Source organism: Eucyclogobius newberryi, unplaced genomic scaffold, assembly GCF_026437365.1.
Source record: "Eucyclogobius newberryi isolate DKJ021-1_F unplaced genomic scaffold, fEucNew1.0.hap1 SCAF_9, whole genome shotgun sequence".
Classification (NCBI taxonomy): Eukaryota; Metazoa; Chordata; class Actinopteri; order Gobiiformes; family Gobiidae; genus Eucyclogobius; species Eucyclogobius newberryi.
The window spans coordinates 36,090,604-36,110,649 of NW_027316532.1; the positions used below are offsets into that span (position 1 = coordinate 36,090,604).

The 20,046-nt window shown below is 47.1% G+C and overlaps 1 protein-coding gene across 2 annotated transcripts; it reads left to right on the forward strand.

Annotated features, from left to right (window-relative positions):
- The first annotated feature begins 874 nt into the window (after positions 1–874).
- On the forward strand, positions 875–20,044 carry prrc2c (proline-rich coiled-coil 2C). Of its 2 annotated transcripts, none has more exons than XM_072438311.1 (34): positions 875–1,263; positions 4,165–4,333; positions 4,635–4,809; positions 4,934–5,031; positions 5,112–5,234; positions 5,326–5,600; positions 5,670–5,752; positions 7,149–7,288; positions 7,369–7,453; positions 7,530–7,707; positions 7,824–8,427; positions 8,518–8,690; positions 8,830–9,076; positions 9,160–9,370; positions 9,446–11,908; positions 12,692–12,846; positions 13,185–13,339; positions 13,411–13,807; positions 13,899–13,984; positions 14,057–14,251; positions 14,329–14,586; positions 14,703–14,795; positions 14,871–14,972; positions 15,065–15,236; positions 15,391–15,579; positions 15,658–15,779; positions 15,854–16,032; positions 16,405–16,636; positions 16,899–17,009; positions 17,099–17,293; positions 17,370–17,470; positions 17,576–17,702; positions 17,802–18,284; positions 18,445–20,044. In XM_072438311.1, exons 2-34 carry the CDS (start codon positions 4,219–4,221, stop codon positions 18,697–18,699), a joined length of 8,577 nt encoding a protein of 2,858 aa, XP_072294412.1. In that variant the 5' UTR covers positions 875–1,263; positions 4,165–4,218; the 3' UTR covers positions 18,700–20,044. The 2 variants fall into 2 exon arrangements, with proteins under 2 accessions (XP_072294412.1, XP_072294413.1); XM_072438312.1 differs by having other exon boundaries at positions 8,521–8,690.
- The last annotated feature ends 2 nt before the right edge of the window (positions 20,045–20,046 follow it).

Genomic DNA, 20,046 nt, shown 5'->3' on the forward strand with positions numbered 1-20,046 from the left:
TTCTTAATTATTCAAATAAAGGCTCCGCTACATGTTTGGACTTCAAAGAAACAGATCGGAAGTCACGGTGGACCACGGCCGGAACAAGAATTGATCACGCATGTCTTGTTTATCATGACGGTTGCCAGATTCACCATGTACAGTGTGATTATAGCTAGTTAGTGTTGGCAAAACACAGTCTACTATTACTAATATTTGTAACCAAACCTACCACACAAACAGCTAATGTTAAGGTGTTTTTTATTCATTCAGCTGAACTTTTAATCAGTACATTGTTTCAAATAGGCATCTGATCCAGTATGATAATTAAAGGCCCATTATTTTTATTGGGTGACAATAGTAGAAAAAGCTTCAGTTGTAGTCATCTGGACTCAGTTTGAAAAAATAGACGTTTCGACTTTTCGAAACGTCTATTTTTTCAAACTGAGTCCAGATGACTACAACTGAAGCTTTTTCTACTATGGAACACGCCTGGACGAATGAGGGATTACACCGACATTGGGTGAAAATGCTGCTACCTGCTTTTCTGCATATAGATTTCCTCAGAATGTTCTAGAGTATGGCATTAAACTTATCTTTCTCTATGAACAACATGTGAAAACAAATGGCCAAGTTACAGTTCAGATCTGTGGAGAGCTGACCCCAGTCAGAGAATTCACGTTTTTAATGATATTTGATGATAACACTTGTATATATAGGCTTAAATGTAAGAAAGATTTAATGCGGTACTATGGAACATTTCAAACAAAGCGATGATACAATCAGGCGGCGGACCATCACAGTAATGTACTTTTCTAAACACAAGGGGCTGCTGGAGTCTCCTCTCTTCCTCTGGCCGCTGTTGAGGGGGATCTGGAACATATCTGGCAACACAGTCTCCATCTTTGATTGTGCGACAGGCCGCGGCGCGAGCGGGCCTCACTGAACTGAAGCGGTCCGGCACGAGCTAACGAAGACACAGTGACCCCCGGGAAGAGAGCAGACCGGGCCCCGCACACACACACACCCCCCGTGCAGGTGAAGAGAGACCGTCGGCTTCAACCTTTGCTCGGCTTAAACAAAACCCGTGCACGCGAAGGGTAGTTCACTGTAGCGAGTTAAGTGGCTAACCATCGCTAGCCGCACTGGGTTAACACAGCGGGCTAGCGAGCTTTTTGTAATCCGCCGGCCAGACGCAGTCATTCTGTGCTAACCGGGCCCAAAACGGACTGAAGTCGGACCACAGCCCCGGCACAAGCGCACGGAGAGTCCCGGCGGTGGCAGGTGAGTGCACCGGGCCGCTGGATGGAAGTTGTTCACTGTTGCAGGTGTTGTGTCCCTGCAGCGTTAGCATTAGCACGCTCTGACCACTGACGGGCTGAGAGTGTGATGATGGCGACCGCACAGAAATGAAACTGTTAGCGCCAGACGGCCAGAATCTGCTGGCGTTTATGCTCCCGTGTTTTGTTCCTTACACGTGTTTGTGACCGGGCTGCTGAGCGGTCACGTAGTCTGTGCTAGTCTTTGCGGGGCTTTGTGTTCGGTCTGGGACAGTTCGGAGCTGCTGGGCCTGTGGCGCTGCCGGCGTGAGCCTCCCAGTCCGCCGGCTCTGATTCATGCAGTGGGACGGCCTGTCTGCGGACTCCCGGAGCTCATTCACTGCCGCTGTGTCTGTGCTAAGGGCCCCTCATTTGGCTTTACTTGCTGAAAATGTGTTTCTATGGTTCATGTGGTTTGGTGGTGTAAGGTTTGCCGAGTAAAAGTGATATCCTCACTTTTACTCTGCAAACGTCTTTCTATGAAAGATCTAGCATGAAAAGACACATTTTGTGCTCCTCATGAAACATCTGTCAGTCTGTCTTCATAATCATAGGTTGCATAGGTAATCTTTAATGTTTATTCACTGTAACATCTTGTTTTTTTTGCATTGTGTCACACTGTGATCTGATGGTATATTACTTTGTTTGTCATAATTAATTGAAAAGAACTGTCATATATTTGTGTTTGATGACTGAGGTCAGGCTCAGTGGACTAATGCATTGTTGAAGATTTAAGTCACATCTGGCCCCTCCCTTTGACCCCCTCTAAGATCAATACTTGATCAATTATCTCAAGTCTCTGCATCTGTCTGGCTCAGACTGACCACCTCTGCTGCCCCCTGTATCTGTGACTTAATGGACACTATGCTCAGCTTCATTCATTTTTGTTTGATTCTCATGACTCGGAGTAAAGAATCCCTGCTTGTGCCTACCTTCACAATGATTTGTAAAATATTAATTCACACAATTGATGCTCATATTGAAATATAATGTTATAAAACAGAGATATGCTTCTCATCCTTAGTTGCACATGTGCTATTTTTGTTCTATGTAATTAAGTTATTTTCCCCTCAAAAACCTCTGTTATAATAGTCAGCAGCGCTTGTTCTTGAAGTCATGACTACTGGGCTGGGTCATATCAAATCCTTCATGAGATCTCGTAATTTGCTTATGGGCCAATATGAAATTAAGAATATTGCAATATAATTGTCTGTGCACTGCAGATGCTTGTCCTTTCGGTCATTACCCAAAGCTCATGACCATAGGTGAGGGTAGGAACGTAGCCCGACCGGTAAATCGAGAGCTTTGCCTTTCGACTCGGCTCCTTTACCGCAACAGTCCGATGTAGCGACTGCAGCCGCTGCACCGATCCGCCTGTCGATCTCACGCTCCATCCTTCCCTCACTCGTGAACAAGACCCAGGGATACTTGAACTCCTCCACTTGGGGCAAGGACTCCCCACCCACCTGGAGAGGGCAAGCCACCTATTTCCGGTCGAGAACCATGGCCACAGATTAGGAGGTGCTGATTCTTATCCCAGCCGCTTCACACTCGGCTGTAAACCATCCCAGTGCATGTTGCAGGTCCGGATTTGATGGAGCCATCAGGACAACATCGTCTGCAAACAGCAAAGATGAGATCCTGTGGTCCCCAAACCGGACACCCTCCAAACCTTGACTGCACCTAGAAATTCTGTCCATAAAAACTATGAACAGAACTGGTGACAAAGGGCAGCCCTGGCGGAGTCCAACATGCACTGGGAAACAGGTCTGACTTACTGCCGGCAATGCGAACACAGCTCCTGCTCCGGTCATACAGGGACCGGACAGCCCTGAGCAAAGGAGGGCCCCGAAGGACACGGTCGAAAGCCTTCTCCAGATCCACAAAGCACATGTGGACTGGGTTGGGCAAACTCCCATGAACCCTCGAGCACCCGATGGAGGGTATAGAGCTGGTCCAGTGTTCCATGACCGGGACGAAAACCACTCTGCTCCTCCTGAATCCGAGGTTCGACTATCGGTCGGATTCTCCTCTCCAGGACCTGGAATAGACCTTTCTGGGCTGGCTGAGGAGTGTGATCCCTCTGTAGTTGGAACACACCCTCCGGTCGCCCTTAACAGAAGGACCACCACCCCGCTCTGCCAGTCCAGAGGCACTGTCCCCGACCGCCACGCGATGTTTGCAGGGACGTGTCAGCCAAGGCAGTCCTACAACATCCAGAGACTTAAGGTACTCAGGGCGGCTCTCATCCAACCCCGGAGCCCTGCCACGAGGAGTTTGCGAACAACCTCTGTGACTTCAGCTTGGGTGATGGACGAGCCTCTGAGTCCCCGGTCTCTGCTTCTTCTTCGGAAGACATGACGGTGGGATTAAGGAGGTCCTCAAAGTATTCCTTCCACCGTCTGACGACATCCCCAGTCGAGGTCAGCAGGTCTCCACCCGCACCGTAAACGGTGTTGGTGAAGCACTGCTTCCCCCTCCTGCCAGAATTTCTTTGGGGCCGACCGATAGTCCTCCTCCATAGCCTCCCGAACCCAGGCCCGAGTTTTTGCCTCTGCGACAGCACGAGCTGCGGCCCGCTTGACCTGCCGATACCTGTCAATGACCTCAGGAGACCTACAAGCCAGAGTGGCCTGATAGGCCTCCTTCTTCAGTCTGACGACATCCCTTACTTCCGGTTGAATTAAACGGACATGTTAAATCTAATCTGATTTATTTATGACCATGGTCTCTGATTATTATTCACCCCAGATTTTGTGTTTTGCATGTTATTGAAATAATCTTAAATGTCTGGCAGTATTTGAATTGCAGGTTAGTCTAACAAAAACTAATGATACTTATTTTTGTTTTTCCCGTGTCACAAAAGAGGCTGGTTCTGGAGGCGCGGCCAAAGGACCAGACTCAATGAGTTTCCAGCGACATGACAGAGAAGTCAGGGCAGAGCACCAAGGCAAAGGATGGCAAAACCAAGTATGCAACCCTTAGCCTCTTCAACACCTATAAAGGCAAATCTCTGGAAACCCAGAAAACTGCTGGTAAGTTTAAATGATCAAGTAGAGGTGCAAAATCTATAGAATATTTTGCTGTTAACAATTCGGAAAAGTCAATTACCTACTCAAAGTGCCCCACTACTTTCACACCAATTTATAAATTAAGCTCATAAAGGCAAATCAATTTACAAGAAATGGGCATCTGAATGTTGTTAGTTCACTAATCATTCACTGAATCAAAATAAATAATACATAAAATAAGTCCTGTAGCACTTCTATATTACACTATTAAAAACATGTTGTTTATGCATGCATATCTTAAGCGTTTTATTCTCTTTGGTATTAGTTGCAGCCAGACATGGGCTCCAGAGTTTGGGCAAAGTTGCTAGCAGCCGGCGCATGCCCCCGCCAGCCAACCTGCCCAGCCTGAAGGCAGAGAACAAGGGAAACGACCCCAACATCAACATCGTTCCCAAGGACGGCAGCGGCTGGGCATCCCGAAACGAGGCAGGCGAAGAAAGGTAAAATAATCTCTAGTTCTGTAATCATTTACCATGAGCAGTTGAATGGGATAAAGAACTAGTATTTCATATTGTCATAATATATTACATAATATATATCTTATATTGTTTTTACCTTTTCCAGACCAGAAGAACCACCTCCACCTCCGCCCAAGCCAGCAGTGCAAGAGGTTCCAACAGGGGGGAGTCGTTCTTGGGCTAACAGCAAGCAGAGTGTAGACGGTAGGTCGTTATCTTGCCTGCTGTGTTTATGCAATATTGTCACAAAATGCTGTCTTTTAATGTAGTTCACTGTAATACAGGAGCTCCTCGTGTGAGCAGCCATTTTCACCAGGAGTTTCCGAGCTTACAGGCTGCTGGGGACTCTGAGAAAGAGGGTTCAGAGGAAGAGCCTTATGGACCTGGACCCAGTCTCAGACCTCAAAGTATGGACTGTTTTTGTATTATAGGAAATGTGTGTGGAAGAGAAACTTGTCAACGTTCAGAATTAAAAGTTTGATTAAAATATTTCTGTAGATGTCGGTAGTTGGCGTGAGGGCGGAGGGAGGAATCTGAACACTGCTCCCAGCCCCTCTGAGATGGAAAGCAGGTCTCCAGAGGAGGGCAGTGCGGTCCAAGATTCCTCAACACCTTCTGTGGAAGCTGATGAGCTTACTCGGAATGTGTCATCGGACAAAAGGGATAGAGTACCACCGGGCCCTCCTCAGCCGAAACTCAATGGGGGACAGCCTCCTCCCTCTGGGATGCCAACGCACTTTGACCCTGCTTTCAGAAGCATGATGCCACCTTATGTAAGTCCTAGAGCAGTGTTTCACTGTTTTCATGTTTTGCTGTAATTACATTTTCACTTTGTGTGTCAGATGGTCCAGGCCTATCCTCCTCAGATGTTGTTTGGAGCTCCACAAGGAAACATCAGATTCTCTGCACCTCAAGATGGCTCAAAGTAAATTACGATTGAAACTAGGGCTGCAGAATATATTGAAAAAAGATTGTCATTGCGATATTGGAGTGTGTAATATGCACCTTGCAATTATTTCATGTATTAATCATGCATTTGTTTCATGCATTGGCTTGTTTTTACTATGGATCAATCAAATGCACCCTTAACTTGCAGCCATCAAATACACACTCAACACAACACTTTTGAAGCGCGAGGCAGACAATTTGGGACCCGCATTGCTCCGCAAGCATGGCATGTCTGAAATATGGGACTAATGCTACGGCTTTAGAAGAGGGCGTGTTTGACAAAAGAAAATACTGTAAAAGACACGCTAATCAAGTGTTATCGTAGCCAGGCTTTTAGATAGAGGGCCGTCTTCCTGTATTTTGGACGGGGTATTTTAAAATGAGCACGGGCATTGCAGGGACGGCCGCTACGGCCCGCTACCCAAAACATTATGGAAAGCCAATATGATCACACTCCGCCACTTAGAAACGGCGTATTGTGGCGTATTTTACGGCGCTTTTACAAAATAAAGCTGCGCTTTTTAACGGCGAGCGCCGTCTGGCGTAAATTACGGCGCACAGCGCTCAAAATACGCAGCGATACGCCGCTCCAAGTGGCGGAGTGTGATCATATTGGCTTTCCGCACATTTTTAAGTACTTTTTATTTGTCCGGAGAATGCCGAAGCTACTCGTTTTTTCGCCTAGTCGGCCCCCATACCCCATGTTTTCAAATCCTATCTAAAAGCCTGATCGTAGCCCACTGCAAACGCGGATCAAATGCCACAGAAACAAACTGTTTCCAGAGAGGGACGCAAGTACAGTGCACTCACTGCAACGTCAATGCAAGAAATGTCAGAATGGCCATAATAATCACAGGGACAAAAGTTTTAGACATAGTGATGTGCTTTTCCCTTCACTGTGTTTGTGCTGAAAAAAGTGCAGGCAATGCTTGAAGATCAGCGATGTCAAAACATTGCTGTCTGTACAGTAAGTAAGTACAATAATGTCATTACGGCACATCCTCCGTCCCAGTAATGTTAAGGACAAAGATGAACACAGTTCAACGTGGACATATCAAATTAATTTTTAAGCTTATAATATGCACAGCCCGTAAAAGCATGAATGGTAATACTAATTATAATAGAAGTCTAGCTTATACCAAATGCTAATAAGTGCATAGCCTACATAACAATCAGATTTTCAAATTCCCAATAACTTTGAGTGAGCGCAAAATATCGCAATAATATAGATGTCGCCGTACCTTCCCCCCATATTGCACTTTTTCCAATTGCACTTTTTCCCAATTGTGCAGCCCTAATCTAAACAACAGTGTTTTCATTTTAAAAAATTGATAAAAAAAATTCTGAGCATCTTAATAAAAATCAACTTTCAGGGGATCGCGTTCAGGACGAGCCCCGCCGCCGCCGCCTACTCAGACCTGGCTTCAGGAAGCAGACCGGCCTTCTATCATCAGTGCCACAGAACTGAAGGAGTTGGACAACTTGGATACAGATGCTGACGAAGGCTGGGCAGGTCATTAAATGGAGATGCAATTTGTCATTGATTTGAACTCAGTCAGCATCTCAGTCTGCAATTCCTTTTCTGGTGTATAGGTGCTCAAATGGAAGTTGACTACACCGAAAAGCTAAACTTTAGTGATGATGATGAAAACCAAGCAAAGGAAAAAGGCGAAAACTGGTTAGTTGTTTTCTTCATATATTGTGTATCTGCTCTTAAAAATGAAAACCTCCACTAACCGTTGTGGTTCTTTTAGGGAGTGGATGGGGAAGGTTGAGCGTCTAAGGTCACGACACCCAGACTCACAGGAGGGTTGGAAGGATGTCTCTGATGGACGTGCTGGCATCAAAGGCCCCTGTGCTGATGGTGGGGATCCCAGCGCTCCTGGCAGTGTGGCTTCATTCAATAAATCTGGAGCTCCACAGGAATACCAGGTAAGACAAATGTCTGCTTCTACTTTGATGTAGTTAATTGTGTATCTGTACTTGGACAATGAACCTCAACTGCCTAAATAAAGTGATTTTGTAACATGACCTGATCTCTTCTCCAGGGGGGTGGCCGTTCAGTTGGAGGAGCCCCTGTGCGTACAATTAAAGCTGGTATGGCAGCAGCACCTGTTGCGGATGAAGACTCTGAGGCCTGGCGTCAGAAACGGAAAAAGCCGGAGGTTTCTGAAGCTGTGGAGCGAGCGCGGCGCAGGAGAGAGGAAGAGGAGAGACGCATGGAAGAGCAGCGGCTTGCTGCCTGTGCTGAAAAACTAAAACGCCTCAATGAGAAGCAGCGTCAGTCTGATGGCAAGCCTGCACAGTCCACCAGTGATGACACTGGAGTCTCATTTGAGGACAGTGCAACATCTGCTGTGTCTAATTCTATACCTGCAATCCCAAATTCACAATCTCAGACCCCAGTGCAGCCGTCTATACCAGAGAGAGTGGAGCGTGAGAGAACTGAACCTGAGCTCGGGGCCGACCCAAATGCAGAGGAGGTTCACTTGGTCCGACTGGCTGCCTCTCCAGTCCAAAGACCTGCTGACGTGGAACCTGAGGATGAGGCTGAAGACATCGTGACTGAGGTTGGCCCAATTGTGGAGGAGATGCCAGCAGACGAGACACCAGGGCCTATCCAAGACTATTTCAGTATTGAGGATAGCAGAGGTGAACAGCTCAGCATTCTTTGTTTGATGTGGCATTAACATGTTATGCACCTTTTTAGTTAACCTGAATTTCTCCCTTTATGTCTGCCAGTAGATGAGCCTCCTCTGTCTCTTCCTCACATGGACACTCCTTGTGCAGATGAAGTCTCGGTGCCACCTCCACAGCTGGAGGGAGAAGCTGCAGCCGCGATGAGGCCATCTCTAACTTCAGGCTACTCCAAACAATTTCAGAAGTCTTTACCACCACGCTTCCTTAGACAACAGGTAAATATTATCTGGATGTTTTCATCTAATTTCAGTTTTGTGCTATATATCAAATGTTGCTTTTTACACCAACAAATAAAAAAATTGATAATGAAATATACTCTAAATCGTATACAATGCTATGTTAATGTCCTCAAAGGAGCAGATGAAGCAGCAGCAGTGGCAGCAACAGCAGCAGCAGAGTGGGGGTTCAGTGTCTCCCTCTAGTGTCCCCTCACAGCAACAGCAGCAGCAGCACCGCTCCATGTACCAGCCCATGGGTCCTCACCATCAGCACCTGGCCTCTATGGGCTTTGACCCTCGTTGGTTAATGATGCAGTCATACATGGACCCTCGGCTGATGTCAGGACGCCCTCCCATGGACATGCCAACTAACATTCACGCAGGTAGTAAGACGGTGTTGATATGACATGTTGTACTGATTGAGGGAAAAGCTTGGATTAAAACCTTTTTTAAATTGATTTTATAGGGAGATTGGCCCCAAAACAGATTGTCCGTAGAGATCCTGGTGACAATTCCAGCTCAAGCTCGGACTCGTTTGACCCTTTGTCCCGACCCATGCGTGAACATGGTTTGCCTTCAGACTCTAGGATGGTGTGGGGGTCTGACCCTTATCCACAACCAGAGCCTCTGCCTTCTGTAACACCTCCAAAGGGACGTGATGACACCAAGGAGTCAAGGTAAGCCCACAAACAATTGTGATTTTCATAGAAATGTGAACAAACTGCTGATTTTGGATGTTACTTTCTGTCCAGATTGGACTCTGGTGTGGATATAGATCGAGGTCTGCAGACTTTGTACCCCCAGGACCATAGTGCTTTGGACTCTCGTAAAAGTAACTTCTTCCGGGACTCTACCGAGGCCTTGTCTGCATTCAGCCAGAGTCCTGATGATGCACCTATACCTTTAGATGGTATCCCTGTGGAATCAGGCTTCAACCTTGAAGAGTCAGGATTGCCCAGTGGGGAGGAGGTGGAGGCTTTAGGGCAGGCTATGCTGCAGAGAAGCATTTCTCAAGGCTCTAGTCATTCGCTGAAGGTAGAAGAGCCCCGATTTGAAGGGTTACCTCTTGGAGCTAAATCATTGGAGCTGCAAGACTCTGGGGAAAGGGCTGAGGAAATGCCTCAGAATGACGTCTACCCTCAGGCAGTGGCCAGCAGCAGGTTGACACCACCTGTAGATGGACTGCACAAACCAGAGAAACTTCCTCTACCAGCCCCGAACAAACAGAAGGCAGAGCTCCGCTGGGGTGGGCGCAGTGGTCCTGGCCGCAGGGACGGCCCAGGCACTGAGAGGCCCCTCCGCAGATCTGGACCTATAAAGAAACCTGTACTGAGGGATATGAAAGAGGAGAGGGAGCAGAGGGAGGAGAGGGAGAAGCGGCATGAGAGAGGGGACCGAGGAGACAGAGGTGACCGGTCCAAAAAAGAGCTGCCAGTCAAAGCCCCTACTTTAGCTGCCGCTGTCTCAGAAGGATGCAGAACTCAGGGCGAGGTGAAGAGAGAAGCGGCTGAGGCGGAAGAGCCCATTCCTGTAATTCAGAGGAGCAGAGAGTCCCAGCCTTCACCAGGTCTCCCAACCTCCTCTTCACAGGAAGACAAGGTTGACAAACCACCCAGCCATGACAAACATCCTGAACCAAAATTACCATCCAGAAAAGAGTCTAATCTTCCCCCTCGTTCCTATCGGCGAGAAGAGCGAGAGCGAGATCGAGACAGAGATCGTGAGAGAGATCGCGATAGGGACAGAGAGAGAGACAAAGAAATGGACAGAGACAGGGAGTTTCCCCCTGACTTTAAAGGGCGCGGTCGGGGCGAGTATTATGCCAGAGGCAGGAGCTATCGGGGCACGTACAGTGGTCGAAACAGAGGTGGCCGTGGTCGGAGCCGCCCTGAATATCCTTACAGAGAGCCCAGAGTCCGCTCTGACCTGCCCTCAGTTGGAGGTGCTGCTGCTTTTCGTAACAGAGAAGAGAGTGAAACACGGAGTGAAAGCTCAGACTTGGAAGTCATGCCCAAACGCAGACGACGCCGAGGTTCAGACACAGACTCTGAAAGTGAAGGAGGACGAGAGTCTGCCAGTGACACAGGACCCTCCGACAGAGAGCCCAGCACCAAACCCAACCGCCCCCTCAGACGAGACCTCCCTGGAGACAACCGAACAGGGCCCCACAAACCTGGCTTTGGCCCCCCGCACATGGGAGACAGAGGGATCAGAGGGGAGGATGATGGCAGGCCTAAGCCAGGGTTCCTTCCCAAAGGAGAGCCATCTCGTCGTGGAAGAGGGGGGTTGTACAGCCGAAGGGGCGGGACCAGAGATCGTGGAGGTCCTCGCTCTGCCCCTCTTCGAAGACCCCCACGAGAGTCGTCCTCTCAGTGGCCCTCTAAACCAATGGAGACCTTCAGGCCTGAGGATGCTGAGGTCTCCTCAAGATATGACCATCCTGCAGGAGACAGGCGCCCCCCAAAATCTGAGGGGAAGAAATATGTGGATGGAGTTCTTCAGAGCAGCAGAGAGAGACCCCGCAGATCAAGGCCTGCCCGACCCCCAAGGCAGGACAAGCCGCCTCGCTTCCGGAGGTTAAAGGAGCGGGAGGCGGGGGGTTTGGGCAGCGGAGACACACTCCCAAGTCCTCCAGTATCTTTACCCCCAGGGTCTACTGCTGGGAATGCTCTGAGCAGTGCCCCTGCCTCCCTCTCCCCAACGCTGTCCCGAGCCCCTGGGACTCCAATCACTCTACATGCAGATGTGTCGTCTGCTGGCCTAGCGACGGATCTGCCCTCTTCTGTGGAGGCCTCTTTACCTGATATTAGCAGCTCCACTGTCACAGCTGTCGGCACAAAATCTCCTGACTTATCCAACCAAAACTCCTCCGACCAAGCCAATGAGGAGTGGGAAACGGCCTCCGAGAGCAGTGACTTCAACGAAAGAAGAGAGCGAGAGGAGCGTAAAGGAACTGTGGAGGCTGCTAATGAAGCCACAGCTGCCTGTTCCCCAGTGCCTGCACCTCCTCAGGGCTCTATGACTCCCAGTAAAAGCTCTTATGATGGAGGACTGACTCCCAAGCGGGACATTAATCCTGCTGCTAAACGGAGCTTCTCAAGTCAAAGACCAACTGAACGACCAAGTCGTCGTGGAAACACGGCAGCAAAACCCGGACGAAGTTACCCAGGGGCTAAAGGAGAGCGGAGGGGAGGGGCCAAACCTGGGCGAAAAGGGTAAGTTTTACCAGAACAGTGGAATTCATGGTTTTGTACAGCTGCCTGTAGATATGATAAATAATTGTTGAAAACTGTACATTTTTGTTTTAACTCTTGAATGGCCTAATTGTTAAAAAATCACGACTATGGGTTTCCCTTTTACGTAGGTTGACAGATTTTACTCTTGGCAAAAAGATTTTTAAATTTTCGTTGTTATGCTATTGAAAGTGTCCTCATAAGTGCGCATAACAGTGTTGTTTGGAAACGCCACAGTCAAATTAAAAAAGAGCTATACACAAACTGGTCCACTCGACCTCCAGAACAGTTGTTGTGGAGCTGTCCTGGAGGGCATTTATAAATGGAGACTTTCCCCGGCGTTATCAATAATGAATGACCCGTCTGATCATCTCACCAGTGACATATTTGAACTCTGGGAAGTGCTATTATATAAGCATGACATCCCGCCACTGCAGGAGTTTCTTTCCACAGGCGGTGATGACTTGAAACAATGATTTATAATCATTAATATAATATAATTATGTATATGTAGTGTGTTGTCAATGCGCAAGTCTTTTTTTATTTTATGTGGCGGTGTCTCCTAAAAAGCTTTTTAAATACATCTGCTTGAATGGAGGAATGAATGGAAAAATATTCAACATGTTTTTTAATACTGAACAATGGCGTGTATGTGTGTGTGTGTGTATATGTATGTATATATACATACACACACACACACACACACACACACACACACACACGGTGCTTTTAATTACTCTGAAACCTGATGTGTTTTAATTTTAGTCCTCAGAACCTTGAGGGCGGTGCACCTGCGGCTGGAGGGCCGACACAAAGGCCCACCAAAGAACAGTCGGCTCGTCGCAAAGATGAGGCCAAACAGGCGGCTAAGAAGCCTAAAGAGAATGCTCTTTCTCAGTTTGATCTGAACAATTATGCTAGTAAGTACTCGTGTACTCATGGGACACTTTCTGCAACTGTATTAAACTTAAAGAAGACATTTTTATTTCTGGTATTAAGACATCATGATATAAATAATCATCATTATTTTACATTTTGTTCGTTGTAAACTCTTATACTTGGATTTATTTGAAGAATACAGACTCCGGATTATTCACAAATGTTGCAGCCATTTTAAATTTAAAAACTGTGATAAATATTGCAATTTACAATGAACAGAAGTGTCAATGTATGTGATAGTTATAACTAAATATATATAACTAAATACCAAGCGTAATTATGTCTTGAATCCAGTGTCTTAAACGGCATTATGTTTCAGGTGTAGTAATCATTGATGACCACCCAGAGGTCACCACCACAGACGACCTTCAGTCCAGCACAAATGATGATGGCTTTACAGAGGTAGTCTCTCGCAAGCAACAGAAAAGACTCCAAGACGAAGAGAAGCGGAAGAAGGAAGAGCAGACCCCTCAGGTGAGAAAATTAATAACTGCCATGGTTTGTTGGTTGAAAAATAGACTTTATATAGAACTGTATGTTTGCAGAACTGGGGTAAAAAAGGCTCGGGGGAGAAAAACAGAGGAAGTGGAGGCAAGCTGCCGCCCAGATTTGCCAAAAAGCAATCGTCCCAACAGCAGCAGCAGCAACAGCAGCAACCGCCACAAATCTCTCAGCCCTCTGCGCCTCCTCCGACACAGCCCCAACCTCAGCCGCCTATCACGGCTCCCCAGCTTCCCCCTCTCCTGCCCCCCTCCCAACCAGCAGCCTCACCTCAGTCCCTGGAAGCTGCTGTGGCCTCTATACCCTCCATTACCCCGAATAATGTGGACTTCAGCTCCAAAAGCCTCCCCCCTGCCCCGGCACAGACTCGCAGTGCTCTGGGGACTGAACTGTGGGAGAACAAGGTAGCTGGTTCTACGGTCCTCCCCGATGTCAAGAAGCGTAAGCGTGCAATTCAAACATTTGTAATTTCATTCATTTAAATTACATTACATTTAGAGTTTGTTCTAATAAAAAGCTGGTTCTGTTACAGTTGGTCCGATTAGCCCTCCTCAGCCCCCATCTGTGAGTGCCTGGAACAAACCCCTGACCTCCTTCACAGGCACTGTAGCGTCAGAGGTAAGGTTTTTTTTCTTGATTGGGTTGTTGGTCTGATGCACACATTGACGATTTTTTATTATTATTTTTTAGGGCGTGAAATCTGGTGCAGAGGCTAGTGTTGAATTGGGAATAGACAGCATTCAGTTTGGCGCACCTTCATCTGCGGGCAGCACAGACAGCGATGGCATCCCCGTCTTACTAGAGTCTGGATCCGAGAACAAGCTTCCTCCGCCCAAAGAACAAAGACAGAAACAACCTCGTGCTGGTCCAATCAAGACACAGAAGGTACTGCTGCAGAAAATATAGTGTGATGATGCGCCCTGTTTTCAACACTTAAATATATGATGCGTTCTTCCTTGTAGCTTCCTGAAATGGAACTTGTGGAAACCAAGGAGTACAAACCAGGCCCCATTGGTAAAGAGCGCTCCCTGAAAAACAGAAAAGCCAAAGATGCTCGTGGAGGAGAGGGGGATGTGATGGAGGGGGTTGTTCCAGGGCCTGGAGTTAGCAGAGCCACAGACCCCAGCCCTCCTACCAGCGACTCCACTGTCACTGAGCTCGGAGGAGACATCGAGGGCATGATCACAGTGCCCTCTGCAGACTACACCAGCAATTCAAAGGTACATAGTTCAAAGAGCCTCCTCAGAGCAATTTAACTTGTATAGTGTCATTGCTGTTTTAGTATGGTGTGTGTGTATATAGGAAACGTTCACCTTTCTCTAATTTTTGTCTTCAGGAGTCTGTAACAGACTACACAACCCCATCGTCCTCGTTGGCAGACAGTGTTCCAACAGGAGGAAACAAAATGGAAGAGAGTTTGGTTGCTAATGTAAGTAATCGCTGCACTTTTAATGTTAGTCTTTGCTCAACCACCATTGATTTTTATCGTCTTTATTATTTTTAGGTTGCCTTGCCTCACTCTTTGCCTCTTCCCCGACGAGAGTCTCTGCAGCAGAGCTCAAGCCTCAGCACAGTTTCACCTGCGACTGTTGATCTAACACTAAAGGTACATATACAGGCATTTTCATTATTTTGGGTTGCTTGGTAAAACAATTTTACTTTCTCTTTTTAATCGTTGACCATCCGTTTTATTCTCAGATGGAATCAGCTCGCAAAGCTTGGGAAAACTCTCCTAGTCTGGAGAAGAACTCGCCGGTCACTTCCTCTGCCTCTCCAATTACGTCTTGTGCATCCTCGTACTCTTCTTTCTCTTCAGCCTCAATCCCTCAGATTCCTGTGGCTTCGGTTACACCCAGCACCTCATTGTCAGGTAATTCTTTAGTCAGGATTCACACAATATCATCTCATCTTGCAATGCTGTGGATTAAATCAAAATAACAAACTTGGAGTCTATCAAATAATACCCATTTCTGGAAATCATGTTGAGTTTAAGTAATCTTGACACTTGTTCATGTCTCTTCCAGGCTCTAGTACCTACACCACCTCCTCCCTGAGCACTAAGACCACCACAGCGTCAGACCCTCCCAACATCTGTAAAGTGAAGCCTCAGCAGCTGCAGTCAAGCAGCAGCTTCTCTCAGCTTGGTTGTGTCCCGCCGCTTTTGCCCCAACAGCAGCAGACCCCACAGGTGTACGTCTCCCAGTCTGCAGCCGGTAAGCACATGTCAGGACGTATTGTAACCCAGGAATTGTGGTAAATGGATATAAAGTCAAATATTTCTATATTGGTAGGTTCTGCAGCTCAGATTCCAGCCTTTTACATGGACACGAGCCACCTGTTCAGCGCGCCTCACCCTCGGCTGGCGCCTCAGTCTCTGGCGCAGCAGCAAGGGTTTCAGCCCGGTCTCTCACAGGTGACTTTCCAGAGTCACTTTAATTCTTGCATCGTTTCTCTTCAAATATTAAAAATGGTCTCTTTGTTCTGTAGCCGACAGCTGTTCAGCAGATCCCCATCCCAATTTACGCCCCGCTGCAGGGCCAACCTCAGCACCAACACACACATCAACACACACACCAACACACACACCAGGCCCAGCTCGGTCTGAACACGGGGCCTCCGGTCTCTCAGCCACAAGACCTGTTCAGCTCCTCCCTGCAGCCGTACAGGTAATACACCAGCTTTTCTTTGACATGTGAATATGATTTGTGTTTTCGGATGGTCAACATTTTTATTTTTATATATATATTCTCATAACACGTAGAAATGGTCCAGTGTGAATGTTTTTATTTATTTTTCTTCAATAGTCACTAATATTGTATTTTGTGTCCAATAATGACCGATATTGTCGTTGTAATTCATTTCTGTTTTGAATTATTAAAAGGTGTGTAAACACATAGCCACACCTAAAGCTTCTTTGATTTTACATTGGAAATCTGTAGAAACATCTGTTGTTATTGCAGATCACTAATGCCATGTCATCAATACAGGAATGCAGCACATGGTAGGCTGATGCCCACTTCAAATGTTTTCCCCCTCAGGTCCCAGCAAGCGTTCATGCAAAGCAGCCTCTCCCAGCCCTCCATGATGCTGTCGGGGCCTTCGCTCCACAGTTACGCCGGTGTACAGGCTCAGGACCTAGGCAAACCTCAGTCCAGTTTGGCCTATCAGCAGCCCTCCTCCACACAACACATTCCCATCTTATTTGAGCCTCAGCTTAACCAGCCCTCTGGCATGGGGGGCTCCCAGCTCATTGACACACACTTGCTGCAGGTGAGTGCTTGGATTCTTCTGTTTTAGGACTATGGTTCTCAACTGGTGTTGGAACCAAAAAATGGGTATTTTTTTTAAATATATAGTCTTTATAGTCTCATATGCTTGAATAAAAGTAACTGAGGAAATGCTACACTATAAAAATTAAGATTTAAATTTTAATTTGGACTTGTTGCTTCAAGATGGGACCCGATGCCACCTGTTGAGAGCCATTGGTTTAACATTGATACAGACTAACTCTTAATACAATTCCTTTGTTCAGGCTCGACAAGGGTTGAATCAGCATTCAAACATTTATTCAGGGCAGGTACAGCAGCATGGCCAAAGTAGTTACTACAGTAACACTCAGTCACCTAGTTCAGCCATGCAACAGGTATGTGCATTTCTGTTCTTCAGCTCTTAATAAACAGTTAGCATCACACATCATTTTACTTTAAAGTTACTTTCTTCCACCTCTTGCAGGTGACTGTTCCTCTGCCTGGTTCTCAGTTGTCTTTATCAAACTTTGGTTCTGGTGGTGGTCAGCCTCTGCTAGCGCTGCCACCTACTCCTCCTCAGGCTCAGCCTCCAAACATGAACAGACAACCCACAGTGTCCCAGCAGTACAGGAACCTCATGGGCCAAAACCACAGCATGATGCAGCCGCCGACGAGCAAGGTACCACCACACTACTGCTCACATGGCCAAAGTCCTGTATCTGCTGCCATATTAATATTCAATGTTTCTGGTGTAGATGGACATGGATCTCAAGCTGTTTGGCACTGGGATGGATGTGAAACCTGGGACTCCTCCTGTTAGTGCCAGGAGTACGACCCCCACCTCCAGCCCATACAGGTACAAGACAAAATCTAGCAACAAAACAATCTGCAACTTAGAGAATTAATGCAGTTCATGTATACCGGTAGTGCTCTTGACATGATTCAATATCTAACGTTGCAGGGCTAGCTCGACGTCTCCTAGTAGCCAGTCCAGTAAGATTAACAGTATGCTCTACCAGAAGCAGTTTCAGCCGAGCTCCGCTGGAATGAGAATGACACCGCACTTCCCCGGACAGTTCAATCCACAGGTAACACGGATGAACTGAATTTAAAAAAGACTCACTACTGCAGGGTTTGCACTTCTTGGACAGTCTTTCAGTTCTTCAAATTTGCTTGTCCAATTTCAGATTATGTCTCAGCCGAACATCGTCTCTCCTCTTGTTCGCCCTCCTCACGCCAACTCGTTTACGGGTGGAGTTCAGCGCTCTCCCATGGGTCCCCCTATGGGCTCCCCAAATGTTGGCGGAGGTCTTATGCCTCACCCTCGAGCTCAGCACTCGCAGCTCCAACACCCACAGCACCAACAACACCCACAGCACCAACAACACCCACAGCACCATCAACACCCACAGCACCAACAACACCCACAGCACCAACAACACCCACAGCACCAACAACACCAACAGCTCCAACATCAACAGCACCCACAGCTCCAACATCAACAGCACCCACAGCTCCAACAACACCAACAACAACAGCACCAACATCTCCAACACCAACAACACCAACAGCATCCGCAGCACAGCCAGCACCCACCCAGAGTCCCACTTGGTCCTCCACTGGCACCGAGAGGAAACCAGGCTGCAATGAAGGCTGAGCAGGACCTAAAGGTGAGCGGATTCTGCGTGCAATTAGAACTCGAGATCTCTTATCTGAAATGTCAGGTTTCATTTGTTGACGTTTGAATATCTGCAATACATTTAGGTTTATTAGAAATAAAGGCCTTCTCCCTGTTCTATAATTAAAGTTTCTCTCCATGTCCCCTCTCAGGCAAAGCAGAGGGCAGAGGTTCTGCAGTCCACTCATAAGTTCTTCTCGGAGCAGCAGCAGCAGCAGCTCAAGGCTCCTCCAGTGAACAAGCCTCCTCGCCTGGACCAGGGGGTAAAGCCCACAGTCGATGTCCCTGCACCGAACCATCAGGTGATCGAGCGTCCTGAACCAGACAAGCCTCCCATCTCCACCACCAAACCCATACGGACTGGGCCCATCAAACCACAGGCCATCAAACCAGAGGAGGGCAAATAGAGCTCTGTGCAGCCTCTGGAGAAGACATGAGCGCAGGGGAGAACACTACCATCAGTCCAGGAGAGGGGTGCAGAGCAGGGGAACTGCATCCATCTGCACATCAGTAACCCTCTTCCTCTTCTGTCTTTCCCCTAAATCTACCCAGTGTTGGAGGGACATTGAATTGGACTTCCATCATATTTAGACTAAAACGGCTGCTCCAGCTGTTTTTTATGCAGTCTACTGTGAGTAGATCAGGAGAGTGTTGGAAACGGAGAATTTGAGATTTGCTGCTGAGTTTGACATTTTATAGCTCTCAAATTTCTGTTCTTTTTTTATTTTCCCCAACAATAGGATCATGCATATTTTAGGATAGACCTGTTTTGTTAACAAGAATGGGACTGTTTTTGTTTTGTTTTTCCATAGCTGAACAATGTTTAAAGAAGCATAATTTAGCGATCCCACACTCGCCTCATGTAACGGTTTAATTATTCGCACACTCGATAGAGACATCAAATCACTTTCAGTTGTTTTTGTTTTACCTGAATGGAACTGTGAAATGGCAGTAGTGATTGGATGTGATGAGTCTGCCTGCGAGCGTTTGCCTTTTCTTGTCCTTGCCTGATAATGTGTGTTTTGAGATGAACAGGAAAGCTTGTAGCCCTCTCTCCTGAATATTTAGCCAAAGGTTAACGCAGCGCAGAGATGGCGCCACAGCCTTTTGATGACGTTTTGGAAGATTTAAATTGAAGCATTTTCAGATTTGATCATTAAATCAAGCCGTTTTAAGGGCTACGATCCCACACGTGTCACTGCTTTCACCCATTTTTGCTGCCACAGACACACACGTAACTGTACAGCACCAGAACTGCTGCTATCATCTGATTTCAGTGCCCGTCGCTAAAGTTAGGGCTATTTAGAGGACTAAAACGGTCAGATGATTGTTTCAAACGGTAAAAGTAAAGTGCGTTCCTCTGTCCTTGTCCTGGAGGTGCGTACAAATCTGATAGAATGCTGACAAAAGATGAAATGCAAAGCCTCCATTTTTGAAGCGTTCAAGCTAAAGGACACTTGCATTTTGTTGTTTTGCTGATGAGAGCAATCAGTGCTGTTTTGTCTCTGCCTCACCTCCGCTGGCTGTCCCGACCACAACGCTCATGTCAGGGTCGTGGTTCTTCAGATATGTGCAGACATAATGCACCCTGAGGCCTCCCACGATGGGATGAGGAAAGGGGAGACTTTATTTTTTTTTTCTCTTTGTACAGGGGTTTCATCGCTGTATTAAATATGTACGGTCTTATTTACATTCTCTTGGTTTGGTTACAGAAACTAATAAAAAAAAAACAATAATGATATACGACTGAGACT